The sequence below is a fragment of the Patagioenas fasciata genome, chromosome 35 (genome assembly GCF_037038585.1).
Source record: "Patagioenas fasciata isolate bPatFas1 chromosome 35, bPatFas1.hap1, whole genome shotgun sequence".
NCBI classification, from domain to species: Eukaryota; Metazoa; Chordata; class Aves; order Columbiformes; family Columbidae; genus Patagioenas; species Patagioenas fasciata.
Genome location: NC_092554.1, coordinates 885,486 through 908,708, shown reverse-complemented (window position 1 = coordinate 908,708; position 23,223 = coordinate 885,486). Strand labels below are relative to the sequence as shown.

The 23,223-nt window shown below is 54.0% G+C and overlaps 2 protein-coding genes across 2 annotated transcripts; one reads left to right on the top strand and one right to left on the bottom strand.

Annotated features, from left to right (window-relative positions):
• Positions 1–8,007: 8,007 nt before the first annotated feature.
• LOC139826102 (uncharacterized) lies at positions 8,008–13,210 on the bottom strand. The gene is made up of 3 exons (XM_071801047.1): positions 13,200–13,210; positions 11,724–12,349; positions 8,008–8,455 (listed from the first exon to the last, which is right to left on the bottom strand). Exons 1-3 carry the CDS (start codon positions 13,208–13,210, stop codon positions 8,148–8,150), a joined length of 945 nt encoding a protein of 314 aa, XP_071657148.1. The 3' UTR covers positions 8,008–8,147.
• Positions 13,211–16,218: 3,008 nt separating this feature from the next.
• On the top strand, positions 16,219–20,528 carry LOC139826101 (olfactory receptor 14I1-like). The gene is made up of 3 exons (XM_071801046.1): positions 16,219–16,514; positions 18,918–19,389; positions 20,522–20,528. The coding sequence occupies exons 1-3, from the start codon at positions 16,493–16,495 to the stop codon at positions 20,526–20,528; spliced, it is 501 nt and encodes a 166-aa protein (XP_071657147.1). The 5' UTR covers positions 16,219–16,492.
• Positions 20,529–23,223: the final 2,695 nt, after the last annotated feature.

Sequence of the window (23,223 nt, the reverse complement as noted above, 5' to 3'; positions counted from 1 at the left end):
GCAGTGATGAGCGGGAAAGGTTATGGATGTGTGCGGGCGCTCCGGGGTCGCTGGGACACGAGCACCTCGCTGTATTTAAACGCAGCTCCTGCCGCTCGGAGCGGCGCACGAGGGGTGGAACCATCGCTCCCCTTGCGCCCGACGGCGAAACGAACGCAGCTGCTCTGGAGCCCTGCGGGGTGTGAAGGTTCATGGCTCCGGAGGCTGTAAAGTTGTTTCTGCGCCTCCGTTCCCCTCATGGCCCCCCCATTCCCTTCACACCGACCCTCAATCCACCCCCCACCCGACCCCCAGCTCCCCCCAAACCCCGACCCCCAGCTCCCCCCCACCGACCCCCAAATGCCCCCCCGACCCCCAATTCCTCCCCAGACTGACCCCCAATGCCCCCTCACACCGACCCCCAAGGCCACCCCCGCACACCAACCCCCCAGTTCCCCCCTCAAACACCGACCCCCAATCCCCCCCCGGACCCTAATTCCCCCTCGCACTGACCCCCAACGCCCCCCACACCAACCCCTAATGCCCCTCACATCGACCCCCAAATCCTCCCCAGACTGACCCCTCAAATCCTCCCCAGACCAACCCCCAACTTCCCCCCCACACCGACCCCCAATTCCCCCTCACACCGACCCCCAATGTCCCCCCCCCCACACCAGACCCCAATTCCCCCCCACACCGACCCCCAATTCCCCCCACACTGATCCCCAATGCCCCCCCCCACACCGACCCCCAATTCCTCCCCAGACTGACCCCCAATGCCCCCTCACACCGACCCCCAAGGCCCCCCCTGCACTGACCCCCCCACACCGACCCCCCAATTCCCCCCTCAAACACCGACCCCCAGTGCCCCCCCACTGGACCCTAATTCCCCCTCGCACCGACCCCCAACGCCCCCCACACACCGACCCCCAGTTCCTGCCCCCCACACCAACCCCTAATGCCCCTCACATCGACCCCCAAATCCTCCCCACACTGACCCCTCAAATCCTCCCCACACCAACCCCCAACTTCCCCCACACCGACCCCCAATTCCCCCTCACACCGACCCCCCAAGCCCCCCCCACCGATCCCCAATTCCTCCCCACACCGACCCCCAATGTCCCGCTCACACCGCCCCCCAGTTCCTCCCCCACACCGCCCCCCAATTCCCCCCTCACACCGACCCCAAATCCCCACCCCCACACTGCGCCCCAAATCCCCCCCTCACACCGACCCCCAATGTCCCCCCCCGGCCCCCCAATGCCCCCCACACCGACCCCCAATGCCCCTCCCGCCGACCCCCAGCTCCCCTCACAACCTCCACCAAAACGGCGGCGCCCCCCTCTCCTCCCTCCCGCCTTTTCCCGCCACACACCCCCGGCACGTGACGCCGGCGAGGGGGCGTGGCCGGCGGCGAGGGGGCGTGGCCGCGGCGCCGGCGGGCGGGAAGCGCCGGGGCGGGAAACGCCGGGTTAGGAGGTCGCGTCCCCTCGGGTCCCTCGTGTCTCTTCATGTCCCATCGCGTCCCCTCGGGTCCCTCGTGTCCCTTCATGTCCCATCGTGTCCCCTCGCGTCCCTCGGGTCCCTTCATCGTCCCCTCGTGTCCCTCGGGTCCCCTCGTGTCCCCTCATCTCCTCAGCACCCCCGCTGGAGCCCGCCCGTCCCTCCCCTCCAGGAGAGACCCCGGGGCTGGGGCAGATCCGCCATCAATCCCCCCACAGACTTTTTCCCTCTTTCCTCCCCCTCTTCCCTCTTTTGCCCCCTTTTCCCCCTTTATCCCTCTTTCCCCCCTTTTTCCCTTTCCCCCCCTTTTTCCCTCTTTTTCCTCTTTCCCCCCCTTTCTCCTCTTTCCCCTCTTGCCCCCCTTTTCTCTCTTCCCCCTTTATCCCTCTTCCCCTCTTTTTCCCTCTTTCCCCTCTTTTCCCCCCTTTTTCCTCTTTCCCCTCTTTCCCTTTTTCCCTCTTTCCCCTCTTTTCCCCCCTTTATCCCTCTTTCCCCTCTTTTTCCCTTCCCCCCTTTCACCCCCTTTTCCGTCTTTTCCCCCTTTTCCCTCTTTCCCCCCTTTTTCCATATTTTTCCTCTTTCCCCCTTTATCCCTGTTTCCCCCTTTTTCCCTCTTTCCCCCTTTTTTCCTTCTTCCCCTCTTTCCCCCCTTTTCCCTCTTTTTCCTCTTTCCCCCCTTTTCCCCCCTCTTCCCCTCTTCCCCCCTTTTCCCTCTTTCCTCCCTTTTTCCCTCTTCCCCTCTTTCCCCCCTTTTCCCTCTTTTTCCTCTTCCCCCCCCCTTTCCCCCCCTTTTCCCTCTTTTTCCTCTTCCCCCCTTTCCCCCCCTTTTTCCCTCTTCCCCCTTTTCCCCCTTTTTTCCTTCTTTCCCTCCTTTTCCCTCTTCCCCTCTTTCCCCCCTTTCCCCCTCTTTTTCCTCTTTCCCCCTTTCCCCTCTCTTCCCCTTTTCCCCCCTTTTTCCCTCTTTCCCCCCTTTCCCCCTCTTCCCCTCTTTCCTCCCTTTTTCCCCTTTTTCCCTCTTTCCCCCCTTTTTCCCTCTTTTCCCTTTTTCCCCCTTTTCCCTCTTTCCCCCTTTTCCCCCCTTTTCCCTCTTCCCCCATTTCCCTCTCCCGTTTTCCCGTCCCTCCTCCCATTCCCATGCAGCCCAACCCCTTCCCCCCTTTTCCCCAGAGCAGTTTTCATACAGATCCCCCCTTTCCCCCCAGCCCCGAACCCCCAGGGGTTTCTCAGCATCAGCAGCCACTTCACTCCCCCCCCAATTTAACTCTTTGTGTCCCTTTTCCAGGCTCTTTGGGAGCCCGGGTGTCCTGGGGCCGCTCTGGTTTTTGCTCCGGGGTGTTTGGAGCCCGGTGACCATGGACCTGTTTCCCTTGGGCGACGAGCTGCGTGGCTTTGCCCAGAGCCCCGGGCTGCTCTGCGGGGAAGCGCTGGACCTGAGCCTGGAGCCCGACCTGAGCCTGGAGCCCAGTCTGAGCCTGGAGCCCGACCTGAGCCTGCAGCCCAACCTGAGCCTGGAGCCCAGTCTGAGCCTGGAGCCCAACCTGAGCCTGGAGCCCAGTCTGAGCCTGGAGCCCAACCTGAGCCTGGAGCCCGACCTGGAGCCCAACCTGAGCCTGGAGCCCGACCTGGAGCCCAATGTGAGCCTGGAGCCTGACCTGGAGCCCAACCTGAGCCTTGAACCTGAGCCTGGAGCCCAACCTGAGCCTGGAGCCCAACCTGAGCCTGGAGCCCGACCTGAGCCTGGAGCCCGACCTGGAGCCCAACGTGAGCCTGGAGCCTGACCTGGAGCCCAGCCTGAGCCTTGAACCTGACCTGGAGCCCAACCGAGCCTGGAGCCCAACCTGAGCCTGGAGCCCGACCTGGAGCCCAACCTGAGCCTGGAACCTGACCTGGAGCCCAACCTGAGCCTGGAGCCTGACCTGGAGCCCAACCTGAGCATTGAGCTCAGTATTTACTAATGATGGTCAGTATTTATTAATGATGATCAGTATTTATTAATGGTGATCAGTAATTATTAATAACGGCTAGTATTTATTAATGACGATCAGTATTTATTAATGATGGTCAGTATTTATTAATGATGATCAGTATTTATTAGTGGTGATCAGTAATTATTAATAACGGTCAGTATTTATTAATGACGATCAGTATTTATTAATGATGGTCAGTATTTATTAATGATGATCAGTATTTATTAGTGGTGATCAGTAATTATTAATAACGGTCAGTATTTATTAATGACGATCAGTATTTATTAATGATGGTCAGTATTTATTAATGATGATCAGTATTTATTAGTGGTGATCAGTAATTATTAATAACGGTCAGTATTTATTAATGACGATCACTATTTACTAATGATGGTCAGTATTTACTAATGATGATCAGTATTTATTAGTGGTGATCAGTAATTATTAATAACGGTCAGTATTTATTAATGACGATCAGTATTTATTAATGACGATCAGTATTTATTAATGACGATCAGTATTTATTAATGATGGTCAGTATTTATTAAGGACAATCAGCATTTATTAATGATGGTCAGTATTTATTAATGATGATCAGCATTATTAATAAGGATCAATATTTATTAATGGTGATCAGTATTTGTTAATAACGATCAGTATTTATTAGTGATAGTCAGTATTTATTAATGGTGATCAGTATTTATTAATGGTGGTCAGTATTTATTAGTAACGATCGGTATTTATTAATGACAATCAGTATTTATTAATGACGGTCAGTATTTATTAATAACGATTGGTATTTATTAATGATGATCAGTATTTATTAATGATGGCCAGTATTTACTAATGATGATCAGCATTATGAATAAGGATCAATATTTATTAATGGTGATCAGCATTTATTAATAAGGATCAGTATTTATTAATGATGGTCAGTATTTATTAATGGCGATCAGTATTTATTAATGATGGCCAGTATTTATTAATGGCTGGAAGGACCATTCAGCCAGCCAGCCACAGTCCAGGAGGTTCCTCCAGCGCATTGATGATCACTTCCTCATGCAGATGGTGGAGGAGCCGACCAGGAGAGGTGCACTGCTGGATCTCATCCTCACTAACAAAGAGGGTCTGGTCGAAGCAGTAAAGGTCGAGGGCTGCCTGGGTTGCAGTGACCACGAGAGGGTGGAGTTCAGCATCTCCTGTGGCAGGAACAGAATAGCAAGTAGAATTGCAACCCTGGACTTTGGCAGGGCTAATTTCGGCCTTTCCAAGCAATTGCTGGGGGAAATCCCATGGGCAAGACTGCTTGAAGGAAAAGGGGCCCAAGAGAGCTGGATTGCATTCAGAGATTGCTTCTTCCATGCTCAGGATCAGAGCATCCCCACACGTAGGAAGTCGAGGAAGGGAGCCAGGAGGCCTGCGTGGTTGAATAGGGGTCTGTTGGGTATGCTCAAGCAGAAGAGGCGAGTTTACAGGTCATGGAAGCAGGGGCTGGCCACTTGGGAGGAATATAAGGCTGCTGATAGAGGATGCAGGAGGGCAGCTAGGGTAGCCAAGGCCTCCTTAGAATTACAGCTGGCGAGAGGGGTCAAGGACAGCAAGAAGAACTTTTTCAAATACACAGCAGATAAAACTAATACCAGAGGCAATGTAGGCCCACTGATGAATGAGGTGGGTGCCCTGGTGGCAGAAGACACAGAGAAGGCAGAATTGCTGAATGCCACCTTTGTCTCTGTCTACTCCGCTGGAGGCTGTCCTGGGGAACCCTGTACCCCTGAGACCCCGGATGAAGCCAGGTCAATGGAGGAGTTTGCTTTAGTCGATGAGGACTGGGTTAGGGAACAATTAAATAGTCTGGACATCCATAAATCCATGGGTCCAGATGGGATGCATCCGCGGGTGCTGAGGGAGCTGGCTGAAGTCATTGCTGGACCGCTATCCATCATTTTTGCCAAGTCTTGGGAAACGGGAGAGGTGCCCGAGGATTGGAGGAAAGCAAATGTCACTGCAGGCTTCAAAAAGGGCAAGAAGGAGGACCCGGGTAATTATAGAGCGGTCAGCCTCACCTCTGTCCCTGGGAAAGTAATGGAACAGCTTATCCTTGGTGCCATCTCAAGGCACATCAGGGATAAGAGGGTCATTAGGGGCAGTCAGCATGGCTTTACCAAGGGGAAGTCATGCTTGACCAACCTCATAGCCTTTTATGAGAATGTACCAAGGTGGATGGATGATGGCAGAGCGGTGGATGTGGTCTACCTTGACTTCAGTAAAGCCTTTGACACAGTCTGCACAGCATCCTCACAGCTAAATTGAGGAGGTGTGGTCTGGACAATAGAGTAGTGAGGTGGGTTGCAAACTGGCTTAAAGAGAGAAGCCAGAGAGTGGCGGTCAATGGTGCGGAGTCCAGTTGGAGGCCAGTATCTAGTGGAGTGCCTCAGGGGTCAGTACTGGGGCCAATATTATTCAATATATTCATTAATGATTTAGACGAGGGAATTGAGTGTACCATCAGCAAGTTTGCTGATGACACCAAGCTGGGAGGAGTGGCTGACACTGGAAGCTGTGCCGCCATCCAGAGACCTGGACAGACTGGAGAGTTGGGCGGGGGATAACCTGATGGAATTTAACAAGGGAAAGTGTAGAGTCCTGCATCTGGGCAGGAACAACCCCAGGTTCCAGTATAGGTTGGGGAATGACCTATTAGAGAGCAGTGTAGGGGAAAGGGACCTGGGTGTCCTGGTGGACAACAGGATGACCATGAGCCAGCACTGGGCCCTTGTGGCCAGGAAGGCCAATGGTACCTGGGGTGTATTAGAGGAGGGGTGGTCAGTAGGTCAGAGAGGTCCTCCATCCTCTCTACTCCACCCTGGTTAGACCACACCTGGAATATTGTGTCCAGTTGTGGCCCCTCAGTTCCAGAAGGACAGGGAACTGCTGGAGAGGGTCCAGCATAGGGCAACAAAGATGCTGAAGGGAGTGGAGCATCTCCCTTATGAAGAAAGGCTGAGGGAGCTGGGGCTCTTTAGTTTGGAGAAGAGGAGACTGAGGGGTGACCTTATTAATGTTTATAAATATATAAAGGGTGAGTGCCACGAGGATGGAGCCGGGCTCTTCTCAGTGGCAAACAATGATAGGACAAGGGGCAATGGGATCAAGCTGGAACACAAGAGGTTCCACTTAAATTTGAGAAAGAACTTCTTCTCAGTGAGGGTAACAGAGCACTGGAACAGGCTGCCCAGGGAGGTTGTGGAGTCTCCTTCCCTGCAGACATTCAAACCCGCCTGGACATGTTCCTGTGCGACCTCTCCTAGGCGTTCCTGCTCCAGCAGGGGGATTGGACTGGATGATCTTTTGAGGTCCCTTCCAATCCCAAACACACTGTGATACTGTGATACTGTGAATTCCGTGGCAGGTTCACTCTATCGTTCACTGAATGGGGGAAATACGCCAAGCCCAGTGCTGCTGACCTTCTCTGCAGGTGCCTGTACCCGTTCACGGAGCACACGGTCAGGATTCTTCTCTCCCTGATAACCGTTCGCCCTGCAGTCCCTGTTTAAAGCTCCAGTGGCAAACTTCTCTGATTCCACGTGGGCTTTGCTGTGTTGAGCTGTAGACGTTGTTTATTGTCCAGAGCCTTGCAGGTGCTGTTTTGCCTGGACGCAAATTCCTTTCTTCTCGGTGAAGTGCAATACGGGCCTTGTCTTGTAAGTGATCAGTGTAGTTTGTAGTTGCTTTTTGTAGATATGAGCAGAACTTCGCAGCCTAAAATTTTAGCAAATCCAGCTTACCAAGTAACAAAAGCAAAGAGTATATTAAAAATCATACCACCTTATGTCCCAAAAGAATTGATTATATTTAGTGTGCATCTACTTAAGGTAAATGATTAATATTAAACTTATCTCTGAGTAGCAAAACCATTGCCACACAGCTCACTTATTTAGCAGGGAGAGCTCACAGTGGGCTCATCCAGGCTGTCGTATTTATGGAGTGAAGTGATAGGCTCGCAGTCACGTTGCGCACAGTAAGAAAAGTGTGTCTGAGACTCATGCGCTCACAAATCACCAGTGCTCATCTGCTCTTCTGCTTCCCCGTGGGTCTCCTGGCAGGAGTTCTTGGCCTGGTTACGGCTCAGCCCCTTCCCTCCTCTGGAGCCTGGACCAAACTGCTCTGGTTTGGCTGGGGGTGACTGGGGGATCGAGTGCATCTGCCACCCCTGGCAGCCCAGAGAGAACTGAGCCAGCCAACGGGATCCTTTCCGCAACATCCTCATAGGCACCTGGAGCAAGGAGCGTGGCATTGAGTGTGTCTGTGACACCCCCATCATGCACCAGCCGCTGGGAACATGGAGCGGTGCAGCAGACTGTTCAAGACTCTGCTCAGAGCAATGGGTGCTGGAGCTTTTAGAAACTGGGATGGAAACTCAGCAGCCAGGTGCCCAGGGCTGAGCTGGGCTGTGCCTCCCAAGGGACATCCTGACCCTCCCTGCCCAGGCACAGGGTCACAGTGGGGCCCTTTGTGACGTCACTTGGTGACACCCACTGCCCCACATGTGCTCAGCGCCGCTGCGGGCCCAGCCCACACTGTCCGACAGGACGGTGACGGGACAGGGTGCGAGCACGGAGCTGGCGAGAGCCCCGAGCGTAGCCCACGTCTGTCAGAGAATCAGAGAATCTTCTTGGTTGGAAGCGACCCTTAAGATCATCGAGCCCAACCACAACCCAGCTCTAGCTGCCCCGGCAGACTCTGCTGCCCCCGGCAGACTTGGAGCAAGAGAAAGATGAAAGAGAAAGAGAAAGATCTCTTCCTCACACGCAGCTCTCCTGCTCGCCTGAGCTGTTTCCCCTCGCTCAGCACTGCGGTGCCGTTAGTGCGGGAAGCGGCTGTGCTGCCAGCAGAGGGGGTCTGGAGAGGCCTTGAGACTTGGGCCTTGTGGGAAGTGCGGTTGTGATCCGTGCTGAGATGTTCAGAGTGCACAGATACAACCAAATGAGGCACGGACTCTGAACCTGGAAAAAGGAAAAAGGTGGTTAAGTTCTGTGTAAAATATTATGAAGCTCGTTTAGGAAGTTATATTGATAGAGGGAACTAACGTTTTAAGGGTTAAGCAACTACATAGTAAGGGCCTACTAACAAGCTAACATTCTAAGCCACATAATGAATATCTAGTTTAGAGCTGTATGTAACCGATTGTGCTAAAAAGAGCAGGACTTCATCAAATGCCGAGATCGCCACAGCACCAGCTGCAACCTTGAGGAGACGAGATGGCCAGGATTTACAGCAAAAAGTGGGTGACAGTCTGGTCTCAGTCGGTTTGGCCGCTTGGGTTCCAGCCAGTTCCTCATAATGAGCCAAAGGTACAAATCCACTGTGAGGAAGCTGAAGGAGCCTTCATCCAAAGACCCCAAGGACCCCTCCTCAAATTCACCCAGTGCCACTGCGCAGGCGAACAGGGGAGGGCCAGGGAGGGGCTATGGAAATGGTGACCTGAGACTCACTTTATGAACATGTACGGGCGTTCCTGGGGTCATTATGGACATGGAACACCTGGTGGTTCATAGAGCCCCATAAGTGCCGCAACCAGGAGTCCGGGGGGACCCATAGAGCGGACCCAGGCGTCCGGGGGGACCCAGGAGTGCCGCAGGGACCCAGGAGTTCGGGAGGGACCCTGTCTCTATGGTCACTTGTGGGGCACTAGGTCACTTATGAGCCACTTATGAGTCACTTATGGGTCTCTACGGGGCACTAATGGGGAACTTGTGGGTCGCTATGGGGCACTTGGGGGTCACTAACAGGCACTTATGGGGCACTTATGGGTCGCTAAGAGTCACTTATGGGGCTCCATGGAGCACTTGTGGGGCACTATGAGTCATGTAGGGGGCACTGTAGGTTATGGGAGGGGACCCAGGCATCCGGGGGGACACAAATAGGGGACCCAGGCGTCCGGGACGGACCCAGGAGTACCCCAAGGGACTCAGGAGTTCAGGGAGGCACTCCTGGGTCCCTTGGGGCACTCCTGGGTCCCTTCCGGACCCCCGGATCCCTGTACGGGTCCCGGATTTGATTCCCCCCTGGACGCCTGGGTCCCCTATTTGGGTCCCTCCCGGACGCCTGGGTCCTTTCTTTGGGTCCCTTCCCTGATCTCCCAGGACTCAGGGAGGGACCCAGGAGTGCCCCAAGGGACCCAGGAGTTCGGGATGGACCCAGTCTCTATGCATCACTTATGGGGCACTAGAGGTCACTTATGTGGCTCTATGGGGCACTTATGGGGCTCCATGAGTCACTTGTGGGGCACTATGGGGCACTGGGGAGACGCTATGGGGCACTTGTGGATCTATATGAGTTGCTTATGGGGCTCCATGAGTCACTTGTGGGTCAGTATAGGCCTCTTTTGGGGTTATATGGGTCACTTATGGGGCTCTGTGAGTTATTTATGGGGCACTATGGGTCACTTATGGGGCTCTATGGGGCAGTTATGGGGCTCCATGAGTCACTCGTGGGGCGCTATGGGGCACTGGGGAGACGCTATGGGGCACTTATGGGTCTCTGTGAGTCACTTATGGGGCTCTATGGGGCACGTATGGGGAACTTGTGGGTCGCTATGGGGCACGTGGGGGGTCACTAAAAGGCACTTATGGGGCACTATAGGTTACTTATGAGGCTCCATGGGGCACTTGGGGGTCACTAACAGGCACTTAGGGGGCACTTGTGGGTCGCTAAGAGTCACTTATGGGGCTCATGAGTCATTTGTGGGGCACTTACGGGGCTCTATGGGGCAGTAATGGGGCTCCATGGGTCACTTGTGGGGCCCTATGGGGCAGTGCGGAGACGCTATGGGGCACTTATGGGTCTCTGTGAGGCACTGATGGGGCCCTATGGGTCACCTATGGGGCACTATGGGTCACCTATGGGGCTCTATGGGGCACTGATGGGGCTCTCTGGGGTACTTATGGGGCTCTATGGGGCACTGATGGGGCTCTATGGGTCACTTATGGGGCACTATGGGTCACTTATGGGGGTCTATGGGGCACTCTATGTCTCCCCCAACCCACTGGAGAACCCCAACACCCTTCTGTTCATCCACACGCACGACTCCTCGGTCCCTCCCGAACTCCTGGGTCCCTTGGGGCACTCCTGGGTCCCTTGGGGAACTCCTGGGTCCCTGCCCGGACTCCTGGGTCCCTTGGGGAACTCTTGGGTCCCTCCCAAACTCCTGGGTCCCTTGCGGCACTCCTGGGTCCCTCCCGAACTCCTGGGTCCCTCGGGGCACTCCTGAGTCCCTCCTGAACTCCTGAGTCCCATGGGGCACCCCTGGGTCCATTCCGAAATCCTGGGTCTCTTGGGGCACTCCTGGGTCCCTTCCAAACTCCTGGGTCCCTCCCCAAACTCCTGGGTCCCTCCCCGAACTCCTGGGTCTCTTGGGGCACTCCTGAGTCCCTCCCTGAGTCCTGGGTCCCTTGGGGAACTCCTGGGTCCCTCCCGAACTCCTGGGTCCCTTGCGGAACTCCTGGGTCCCTCCCTGAGTCCTGGGTCCCTTGGGGAACTCCTGGGTCCCTTGGGGAACTCCTGGGTCCCTCCCGAACTCCTGGGTCCCTTGCGGAACTCCTGGGTCCCTCCCGAACTCCTGGGTCCCTCCCGAACCTCTGGATCTTTTGGGGTTCTCCTGGGTCGTTCCCTCAGTCCTGGGTCCCTTGGGGCACTCCTGGGTCCCTCCTGAACTCCTGGGTCCCTTGGGGAACTCCTGGGTCCCTCCCGAACTCCTGGCTCCCTTGGGGCACTCCTGGGTCCCTCCCGAACTCCGGGACAACCCCCCAAACAATCAATTATTGGGGTCACTGTCGCTTTAAGAGCCGGGAGGGGGCGGGGCCTCGCGGAGGGGGCGGAGTCACGCTCTTTATCGTTCAGCCAATCAGCGGCCGGTGGGCGGGGCGCCCTCAGGCCACGCCCCGGACGCCTGGGTGCTCTCTGGGGGGTCGATGGGTTAATTACCCCCACCCCACCAATTAGCGGCTCCCGCTCTTTAGGAATTGAGTTTATTGGTTACTACGTTAATTAAGCGTTGGCCCTTAACGAGCCACGGGGTTCATTAATGAGCAGATTCCCCCACTCATTAATTCAGCCCTTAACGAGCGGCTTTTCTCTAGGTGTTCATTAATTGGGTTCCTTAACGAGCTGCTTCTCCAGATGTTCATTAATTGCTTTCCGACCTCATTAACCTCAATCCAGCTCCTCAATCAGCCCCATCCCCTCATTAGCGCTAATTAGCTCCTTAACGACCTCCAGCTCCGTGACGGCCAAGATGGCGCCGTTGTCCCAGCCTCCTCTTCCGCGCCGTTCGGAAGCGCTCGGGTGTCCTCGCACGCTCTTCGGCGCCGTTCGGAAGCGCTCGGGTGTCCCCGCCTCTTCTTCGGCGCCGTTCGGAAGCGCTCGGGTGTCCCCGCCTCCTCTTCGGTGCCGTTCGGAACCGCTCGGGTGTCCTTGCACGCTCCTCGGCGCCGTTCGGAAGCGCTCGGCTCTCCCCGCCTCCTCTTCGGCTCGCCCCGGCAACGCTCGGGTGGTGCCGCCCCTGCTCGTTGCCCTTCGGCTCTTTCCGCCGCCTTCGGCTCTTTCCGTACGCGCTTCGTCTCTCTTCGCCCTGCGCCTTCGGCTCTTTCCGTCCTTGCTTCGGCTCTTTCCGTCCTTGCTTCGGCTCTTTCCGTCCCCGCTTCGTCTCTCTCCGCCCTGCACCTTCGGTTCTTTCCGTCTCCTCTTCGTCTCTCTCCGCCTTGCTCCTTCGGCTCTTTCCGTCCCCTCTTCGGCTCTTTCCGCCTCCTCTTCGTCTCTCTCCGCCCTGCACCTTCGGCTCTTTCCGTAACCGCTTCGGCTCTTTCCGGCCTCGCCGCCTTCGTCTCTTTCCGTCCCCGCTTCATCTCTCTCCGCCCTGCGCCTTCGGCTTCGGCTCTTTCCGTCCTTACTTCGGCTCTTTCCGTCCCCGCTTCGTCTCTCTCCGCCCTGCGCCTTTGGCTTCGGCTCTTTCCGTCCTTACTTCGGCTCTTTCCGTCCCCGCTTCGCTGTCCCCAAGCCCATGGCCAGTTCCCTGGGGGCATCTCTAGGGTGTCTATGGGGCAGCCTGGGGGTTTTGGGGTGCTAACGTGCTGCAGCCGCGCTCTTGGTGTTTCCTGCAGGGGTGGGGATGGGTTTTGTCCGAGCGCCGGATCCCAAAAGCCGGGGTGCGGGAACCCCAGTGATAGTAATCGACCTTACAAAATGATTTTTTTTCCATGGAACAGGACAGGATGGGTCTTCCCTGAATATCGCTGGATCTGTTACAGTTGGATTAATATTAGGATGGCAACCAACCCTGTAGCCATAGAACTCTTGTAATCAGTAACCAAACTCTGTTTTTAAAGCTGACATAGATTTATGGTATATTCTTATACGGCAGGTAACTGTAGCCGAGCCTTATTCTTCAGGTGGACATAGATTTACGATATATTCTTTTAAAATTGGTACCGTAGAAAATAACTGATAATTATAGCATCTTTTAGATAGAAAGTTTGTGTTATTATAGGTGTGGCTTTGCTAATGGTTGTCAGGGGTGTAATGAATATGTATGTGACCAACTTGTATAATAAGGTATGGTCTGAATCAGCTGTTTGAAACCAGCTTTGGGTGCGAACCCCTGGTTTCCCAGCGCTGAAATAAAGCACCGCATAGAACTACGTCCGTGGTTATGTGTCCTGATTGCTGACATTTTGGCGACCCAGATGGGACCTCGTGAGCATTGCTGAGATGGATCGCGTCTCGATCCTGCTCTGGCTAGCACCGAGGTATTCTTGGGGAGTGCATCGGACGCGACCGGCTCTCCGCTGCTCACGACGGACCTCTGATTGGTAAGAAGGTGCTTTATCTGTTGTTTTACCTGGATTATTGGGTACCCATCTGGTCTGGTTCTGTTCTGGTCCTGTAGCCTGCTGGTCAGGCATTTGGTAGCCTGCCGGTCAGACGTGGCGAAAGCCACGCTCGGTTGGGCAGGGAGCTCCCGGGGTATTGCCCAGGCCGCCGTCCGTTAGACCGAGGGAAACCTCTGCAGGTTCGGCATCTGGTTCTGGTTCTGGTTATTTACGCCGCAGGCTCGGCACCTGGTTTGGTCTGGTTATTTGCGCTCACCTGATCTGGTTATCTGTGCTGTTCAGGACCTGGTCTACAGTTTTAGCAATTTGATCTGTATTTGCTGTTGAAACTGGTGGTTTGATCCGTCTTTACTGCTGTTCTGGTAAAGTTATCTGTGTGTTACCTTTCTGTGTTAATCGTCTGTGTGTTACCCTTTTGTGTTGATATGAGCGATACAAAGATGTCACCATTGGACTGTTTGTTGAAACATTGGAAGGAGGCTGGATTTGGACAATCAATGAGTAAAAAGAAATTAATTGAATATTGTACTCACTGCTGGCCTGAGTATGACTTGCCTAATGAAGTGCGGTGGCCACCGGAGGGTACTTTAGAACCTGGAACTATTAGTGAATTAATGAGGTTTTGTCAAAGGGAAGGTAAATGGGATGAGGTACAGTATGTGGATCTCTTTTTCTATCTTGTACAAAAACAGGACTGGAGGAAGGAATGTGGGTTAATGTTAGTGCGGAGGAGCGGTACTAATGATAAATGTATGGGCTGTACGGCAGAACAGAAATGCATGACGTGTTTGGCTGTAGAGAACAGTAGCGGTAACGCTTTAAAATTAGATCTGCCGGGTCTCGATGTTGCGCCTTCAGAAACTGAACCTTCTGCACCTAAACCCCTTAAACCCTCGGCACCTGTGCGTCTTACTGAAAGTGATATTGATCCCAGTGGGGATGTGGGGGCAGCAACTGGTGTAAAAGGAGTAACAACCACACCAATATCCCACAGAACTAGGAACAGAGGAAAGGAAGCCCAAAAGGGGGGTGGACCATCAAATGTAATAGCACCCCTGCGACAAGCAGTAGGAGTGGGGGGAGAGCCGGTTTATGTAAAAGTCCCGTTTTCGCCAGGAGATTTAGTGATCTGGAAACAATCAGCTGGTCCTTACCAGGAAAACCCAGACAAGGTTGCAAGGGTAATTAAAATGATAATTAAAACGCAGAATCCTGATTGGGATGATTTGCAAGTGATTCTTGACACTTCGATGTATTCTACAGAAAAGGATATGGTTATACGGGTAGCAAGAGATAGAGTAAGGGAGGATATTCGGAATGGAACAGTGGGCGGTAATGTTGATGAAAATTTCCCAAAAGAGGATCCCCGATGGGATTATAATACTGGGGGTGGTCAGCTTCTCCTCCGGAGATATCAGGACTGGTTATTGATCGGTGTTCAGACTGCTATGCCGAAACAAATGAATTGGTCAAAATTGTATAATGTGAGGCAGGAAAAGAATGAATCCCCTTCAACCTTTTTAGAAAGGTTAAAAGAAACTGCAAAGAAGTATACGGATTTAGATATTGAAACGGAACAAGCAAGGGTTCAGTTGGCTTTAGTCTTTTTGGGACAGTCTCAGGATGACATTCGGAAGAAATTACAGAAACTGGAGGGGGCACAACTACGAGATCTGGATGTTATGTTAGAAACAGCCTGGAAAGTTTATAATAATAGAGAAAAGGAACAGTCGAGGCGTTCTCAGCAAGACTTGTTGGCCCTGCTCCAAGGGCAAGGTAGGGGAATAGGAATGGAAGCCCGCAGCAGGGGAACCAGAGGCGGCCGAGGGCGCGGTTTTCGGAATGTTCAGGGAACTCCTTTAAGACCTGTTGTAAAGCTTGGTATAAATCAATGTGCTTATTGTAAGGAGGAAGGACACTGGAAAAATGAATGCCCGAACCGTCCGGGCTCCACGAGTCAGGTACCAAGTGCAGCAGGGAATGCAATACAAACTATGGTGTTGGGGGAGTATAATAATAATAACAGCTGCTCTGCCCACATCCAAACCCTGTCCTTTCCTCACAGAAAACAAAGAGGATGGACAGGCACAACCTGCCCTGGGTAAACCCCGTCACCTTCTCTTCCAGACACCCAGAAATGGGGTCCCAGTGGACATGTTCTGGGGCACAGCCCTTAGTTCCCCTGCTCACCCATTGGCCATTTTGAAAAGTGCACACACTGTGTGAGAGCTGCCAGTGCTCAGGGAGTCCCCCCAGTCTCCATGAGCTTTCCAAGATGGTGGAGAGTGGCCTCCCTGTGACACCGTCCTGCTGTCTCAGCTCCTGGGATGCTGCCCCTGCTGTCCCATAGGCTGGAAAGTTAGATCCAGTGGCCCGTGACTTGATCCCATCCACTGCTGGTTGTTCTGCCTCCAGTCACAGAGGCCTGGTAGACCTTGCTGGTGAAGCGGAAGAACAAGAGGACACAGGGATTCTTCCCTCCTACTCTTCTTATATTCATCAGTGGCCACACAGTGTCTTTGTTTCTCCTTTAACTGTTCCTGCAGTAGTAACAGCTCATTATGGGCCCTTGAATTGCCTTAGAGGTCCAGACTGAGTTCTGATCTGGGCTGTCCTGTGCTTGGAGGCTGCTGTCCTTGCAGACCAGATGAACTCACTTCTGCCACCCTGCCTGGCAGTTCATTCCACCCGTGTCACAGCTCTGTCTGCAGCACTGACAGCTCCAGCTCCCCAGGCAGGTCCCTGGCTGAGGCCATTGCCTCACATCTGGGCTGAACCACCCCAGCTGTGGCACCAGCCCAGCCCTGACCTGCCACAGGAAACCTGGTACCAAGTGTCCAAGAGCCCATGTGTGCAAAGGCTTTGCTTCAGAGCTCAGACATGACATGGCCAAAGATTGATGAATGTCTCTCTAGACCTAGGAGTATAAAACCAGAATATAATGCTTAAACTCATTCAAATGAAGAAATTCCCATCCACAGTTTACAGAAATTTGATAATTTGCTGTAACATTCCTTGTGTCCTGCCTAATGATGGGACAAAAAAACATGATTCTCATACTGATTTATTTTTTAATACAGAGAACACAATGTTGGCAAGAAGTGTCTGTTCAGAGGAGAGAGAATCACTGATCACTTGAGGCTGTTTGAAAGGATGTGCCTCTTGAGCCCCAGGGGTACGTGGAGGGAGCCCAGAGGGGACAGAGAAAGGGACATCATGGGCTGCTCCTGTGCTGCTGAGCTGGGCTGGGCTCCTGGGACAGAGGGAGCTCCTGGCAAGCGGCAGCGCTGCAGAGAGACAGCTCTGCCCAGGAGCAGCTCCTCTGCACACGCAGCAGGGCTGAGGGCTCTGCCTGCAGCACCGAGGGCACAGGAGCCAGGCAGAGAGAGGGGAAAGGCAATGTAGGTGGTTCGTTGCTGAGGGCTCACTGAGAGACAAATCTTCACAGTCCTAACACGGTAAGTCTCTGTGCATCATGCATTTCCTGGAGGGATCTCCTAAAGCTGGTACATGACTCAGTTTGCAGGATCTGTCAGGTCTCTCTCACAGTATCTCTGTTGTAGAGAAGAACACACTCTAGAGCAGGGCTTCCCTGCGGCACTGTCAGTGGGGAAGGGCATCATGGCACCTTCTGCTGATGGATACTGCAGGGGGAGCTCCCAGGGGTGCCCAGGGCTGTGCTACAGAGCAGGGTCCCTGCACCCCAGGGCTGTGCCGGGGCAGGGACTCTGCCGCCTGCCAGGGTCAGCGCTCAGCCTGCCCAGGGTGATCCCAACAACACTGAGAGGAGAAGCTGTCGCATGAAGGAGCAAACCCTATAGGGCAGGAAATGTGTTTCTGCTGTGGAGAGGGTGCTGTGTGGGTTAGCACTGCTCACAGCTCCAGATCACCCCCAGCATTTTTCCAAGAGGATGCCTCAAGGACAAGATCAGTGCAAGGATTACCAGACAGATAAGGAGCTTTCCTGAGCCTGTCTTTTCAGTTTCCTCTCCCAAGGGGTGGGGGTGCAGGAAAAGATAAAATGAAAATGAGCTCTAATGCTTAAACAAGTCACTGAGACTCCTGAACTGCAGCTCTGAGTGATCAGCACATCTGCCAGAAGGCTCCTAACATCCCTTCACCACCCCTCTGCCTGTGCACAGCACCTGCATCACCTTGGCTGGACCCATCAGCCTAGTCTGACCTGTCCTGTTTTCCAGCCTGCAAACAGGAAGATGCCCCCAGGCAGTGCCCTGTGAACAGGCAGGATCTGTAGGGCCAGGGGGAGGGCACAGAGGGTGGGATGGGGTTTGTGAGCACTGGCAGGGAAGAGACATGGACAGGGAAACACCTCCCAGGGGGAGAATCTCCAGGCAGCAGGGAAATGATCAGAAATGAGAGGAAACTAAACCTGGCATTGTTATGGGAGGGAGAACAGAGAAAAGTCCCTGTGATCCCCTGCAGTGCAGATCCCTCTGTGAGCAGCCCCCTGGCCTCCTGTCCCACCCAGCAAAGCCTCTGCCCTCAGGGCCGGGGGCTCCAAGGCATGGAGCAGCTCCTGTGCAGCCAGAGCTCCAGTTCCTCTGCAGAGCACAGGGGCTGAGAGCAGCTGCCCGGCAATGTTGGTGTCTGGGAGGTGGCTGCACAGCTGGGGAAGGGTGACGCTGTCTGAGTGCCCGGCTGCCTCTGCCCTGGCCTCTCTCACACCCACCCTCACCGCATTGTCCTTCTTGCTCCCCTGCTCTGGGTCACTGCTGTTGGGATCTTGTTCTTGCTGTCAGGCTCTCTGGGGATGGCAGTTTCAGCTGCAGAGTCACAGCCTGATCTTGTGGGTCCTTTCCTGCAGGTGTGTCCATGGGAACACGTGTCCCAGCTTTGCTCTGACCTGTGGGGTGTGGGCAATGCAGTCTGTGGGTCTGGGGACTGATCCATGTGTGTCTTGGGCTAAACGTGGGGTGCTGAGACCTTGGGAAAGGTTGGACATGTTGTTCTCTGTGGTGGATGCCCCTGCTCTCAGCAGTGCCTGGTGGCTTTTCAGGGTAACATGGGAGTGTGATCAGCCTCTGTCTCAGAAAAGTGCCAGCCCAGGGCAGCTGGAGCAGGACAGAGGGACAGAGCAGCTGCCCTCACTCTGCACTGACCCACAGGCATCCTCTGGTCTCACAGGACTCACTCTGTTCTCCCTGAGTGCAGGAGAAATGCTGAGGGCTTCTGACACCCAACAACACTCCCCAGGGTGGGAGGGCAGAAGCAGATGTAGAAACACCAGACCTCTCCAACTCAGTTTCTCAGGCCTGGGGGTACAGATGCTGACAGTCCCTTCTGCACCAGGAGCGGTTCCAGCTGACAAAGCCGAACCCCAGGACTGGCCCCTGCCCACCCAATCACACAGGGTCAGGCTGACTGCTCAAGAGCCCCTGGGCAGAGACCCTGCTCTTCATTGCACACTCACCAAGCACACACGAGGCCTCCAGCCAGGACGTTCTCCTGGAAAAAGAAAAAAATGGGTCTCTTTGTGGGAGGGTCTGTGAGAAATGGCTTTGGCTTTTTCCCAGAGAAGTCTCATCAAAACCGTCACTGTCTTTTCCTCCTTGCACAGGTCCTCATGCCTACAGGCAGCAAATGTCCAACAGCAGCTCTATCACCCAGTTCCTCCTCCTGGCGTTCACAGACACGCGGGAGCTGCAGCTCTTGCACTTCTGGCTCTTCCTGGGCATCTACCTGGCTGCCCTGCTGGGCAACGGCCTCATCATCACCACCATAGCCTGGGACCAGCACCTCCACACCCCCATGTATTTCTTCCTGCTCAACCTCGCCCTCCTCGACCTGGGCTGCATCACCACCATCGTCCCCAAGTCCATGGCCAATTCTCTGTGGGATACCAGGGTCATTTCCTATGCAGGATGTGCTGCACAGCTCTTTCTGTGTTTCTTTTTCATTTCAGCAGAATTTTTTCTTCTCACCATCATGTCCTACAACCGCTACGTTGCCATCTGCAAACCCCTGCACTACGGGACCCTCCTGGGCAGCAGAGCTTGTGTCCACATGGCAGCAGCTGCCTGGGCCACTGGGTTTCTCACTGCTCTGCTGCACACGGCCAATACATTTTCACTGCCCCTGTGCAAGGGCAATGCCCTGGGCCAGTTCTTCTGTGAAATCCCCCAGATCCTCAAGCTCTCCTGCTCGGGCACCTACCTCAGGGAACTTGGGCTTCTGGTGGTCAGTGTCTGGTTAGGATTTGTGTGTTTTGTGTTCATCGTGGCGTCCTATGTGCAGATCTTGAGGGCCGTGCTGAGGATCCCCTCTGAGCAGGGACGGCACAAAGCCTTTTCCACCTGCCTCCCTCACCTTGCCGTGGTCTCCCTGTTTCTCAGCACTGCCATGTTTGCCTACCTGAAGCCCCCCTCCATCTCCTCCCCCATCCTGGACCTGTTGGTCTCTGTTCTGTACTCGGTGGCACCTCCAACATTGAATCTCCTCATCTACAGCATGAGGAACCAGGAGCTCAAGGATGCCCTGTGGAAACTGATGGAGGGATGCATTTCAAAAATAATAAAGTGTTCAGCATCTTCTCTTTAATGGATAACAGTTTTAATGGAACTTATTAGAGGCCCAGACCTGTGTGTGTGTGTGGTGGTGGTGTTTATTTTTTAATAAATCATGATATTTTAGTCATCTCCTTTCTAACTCACTGTCTTCTTTTCCTTTTAAACCCACTGGCTGTATAAATATGGAGCCATGCTCTCTGTGTATTTAAACAAAATAAAAGGCTCTGCAGTGATGTTTTTCACTGATATTCTTCCTCCAAGGCTTTTCTGGAGGTTCAGGGAGAGTTATTGTGTGTGGGAGAAGGGCGAAAAATGTCCAGCATGGCAGCCCTGCCAGGGAGCACCAGTGCTTGTTCTTCCAGAGCTGTTCTGGTTCCACTCCCCCACTCTCCTTCTCATCCCTTGTGTTGGTGCAAGGCCTGAGTGCTCTGGCAGCTTGGTCCCCGTCCTGCTGTGTGTCAGCGCTGTGAGCGCAGGCAGGGACAGGCAATGGGCACTGCTGTGACAGAGCTGGCCTTTCTAAAAGTACTTCTATAAAGAACCGAAAATGCTCTTACAAGCCAAGGCTCTGTGCATCATTTTCCTAAAGGCTTCAAGTCTGGTGTGGATGATCAGGGAGATTTCAGGAACAGCCAAACAGAGAACATTTCCACAGGAAATAGCGGTAAAGCCCCATTTCTTCTATATCCTCCTCTGCTTGCCCTTCCCTCCCTTTCCAGAACAGGTGGTAGCAGCAGCCTCCGGTTCATATTGATGTGTAGCATCTCCTGATAAAGACTGAAAATGTCACAAAAGAAGGTGCCTAAATCACTTTATGAGGGAGGGGATAGGCCAGGACACCTCTGGAGGAATCACACTCCTCTGCACCAACAAGGTGGGTGTTCCTGGGAATCTCAGGTGCCACAGCACAGTGATACTTGTGTTCAGGGAGCTGGTCAAGTGACCCATCTCCTGTTCTGTAATGGTGTCTGAGTTTGCTCAGGTCACCCCTGACTTGAGCCCCATCCACTGCTGGGTGTTCTCCAGAATCCTGCTATCAGGAACAAAGTCCCAGGAGACCTTGGTGGTGAAGATGGAGGCAAAGAAGCCATGAAGTACCCCAGTCCTGTCTGATTCTACTCTTAGGAAGTTCAGCGGCAGTCCCACGATCACCCTGTCTATTCTCTTACTGTAAGGAAGCTGTATCAGCACATCTTACTGTGCTTCCCCTTCGGGTATCAAGTCCAGGGCAGCTTTGGCATCATCCCCACATCCATGGACAAGGTTTCTAAATTCCTCCTTTGCAGCTTCCCCTGCTCCCACCTCCTGTGTGCTGCCTTTGTGCCCTGGAGCTCCATCAGTTCAGACAAGCAGCCTCATGACATAAATGCTTCTTTTCATGGGTACTTGCAGAGATCATTCTTGAGCTTGGAGCAGGCTGTCCTGTAAGGCTTCTCATGTCTCCTGAGCTCCTTCACCCTGCAGACCGACTTCCATGTCACCACGTCGCCCACCAGCCCCCAGTACGTCAAAGTCTTCTCCTCTGGAGCCCACCAGCCTGTGCTCTGCTGCTGGCCTTCCTCCCTCCCCTCTGGTGCCTGGGACCCCACTGTGTCATGGTCACAACAACCAAGGTGGACACTGATGTTCACATCCCTCACCAGGGTTTCCTTGTTTCCCAGTTCCAGATCCAGGTGAAGATCACCCTCACTGGCCCACAAGGCAGCTCTGTCAAGCAGTTGGCCCAAGATCCTTTGGACTGTTGGCACCTGCCACTTCGCCAGGCCAGTGAATGTCAGGGCAAGTACAGGAGTTTGACCGATGTCAGACAGAGCCGATTTCAGCTGGCTCCAAGATGGACCCACTCCTTCCCAAATTTGAGCCACTCAGTGATGCTGGCAGCACCTCTGGGATATTGTAGTTGAGAAAGGGTAAAAAACGCTGCACAACAGCAGGTGGGAGAGAGGAGGGAGGAAATGAGAGAGAAAAGCACTGCAGACACCAAGGTCATATCCCATAGGACCCAAGCAGGTCCCTCAGCAGGCCAGAGCTTGCTCTCCTGAAATCCTGCTCTTGGCCTTGTGATCATCTCCCAGGAGCCTCAGCTCCACTTTCCCATCCCTGACTGTTCCATCCTGACCAACTCTTTGTGGTTTGTAAGTGTGAAGTCCCACAGGGCACCTCACCTCACTGACTCCTCAGTCACCCGTGTCAGGAAGATGATGTCAATGAGCTCCAACCCCTCATGGATGGCTGGTACCTTGCAGAGACTGGGATGTCTAAGGTCTGCCACAAGGACACGGCCCTGGAAACATGAGGCTTCTTTCATTTGTCTGAACGAGGCCTCATCTAATTCCTCTTCCTGATCAGGGATCCTGTAGTTGATGTCCAGTCACCACAACACTGCCCATGTTGTTCTGCCCTCTCATGCTGACTCCTCAGCCTTCAGCTGACATTGTCTGTCCCCAGGCACAACTTCACGCATCTGGTATTTACCATCAGATAACTCTGAATTTTGACAAGATGAAGAAATAATGGCCCAAAGTGCAGCTGGGGAGGTCCAGGCTGGAGATGAGCAGGAAGGAATGTGACTGGAAGGGCAGTGCTGTGGTGGAGCAGGTCAGCAGAGGGAGTCTGCATCAGCCCAAGGCTTTGTGCTTCAAGGAACAGCTGGGGAGGATGCAGAGATCTCAGCAAAGGGAGGAAGATGCTCAGACAAGAGCAAGGTGGGGCAGCAGGGGGGATGTCTGCAGCCTGCAGGGAGAGAGGTGCAGGGGATGCCACAGCACAGGACAGGCTGTGGTGGAGATGATCACGGGATGTAAAGAGGCTGAAAGCCCCAACAGACATGAGCTCCTTCTCCCCTTGGCTATGGCTGTTGTCTGCACCTCTGATGCCTGTGAGGAGACACCTTGTCCTTCCAGCACAGGGGCCTCATGGCCTCCTTGTCCCCAGCCAGGAACCTGGGAGCTGTGGGACCATAGTCCTGCCCTTGGCCTTGCACAGTCCCACATCACACTGTCCAGGAAGGGCCCTGGGCAATGTGGGAGGGACAGGATCTGCCTTCTCAGGGCTGGGAGTCAGGGTTTGGCCCTTTGGTTAATGAAACACATTCAGGTTTACTCAGCATCAGAGCCACCTTTCACATGCTTACCCTTTGTTCTGCTTCAAGTTTTCTGTCCCAGCTGCCCTGGGGATGGTTTCTCAGCTGTGTCCCTCAGTGGGATTCATTAACATTACAAGAAACTTTGAAGTTTAGATCTGAGTTTGACTTCTTCAACTTGCCCTCAGGGTCTGAGGTTCATGGACTCAGCACCAAACCCACCAGAGGGGTCATTAAAGCACCTTGGGCTGCTCCTGTGCTGCTGAGCTGGGCTG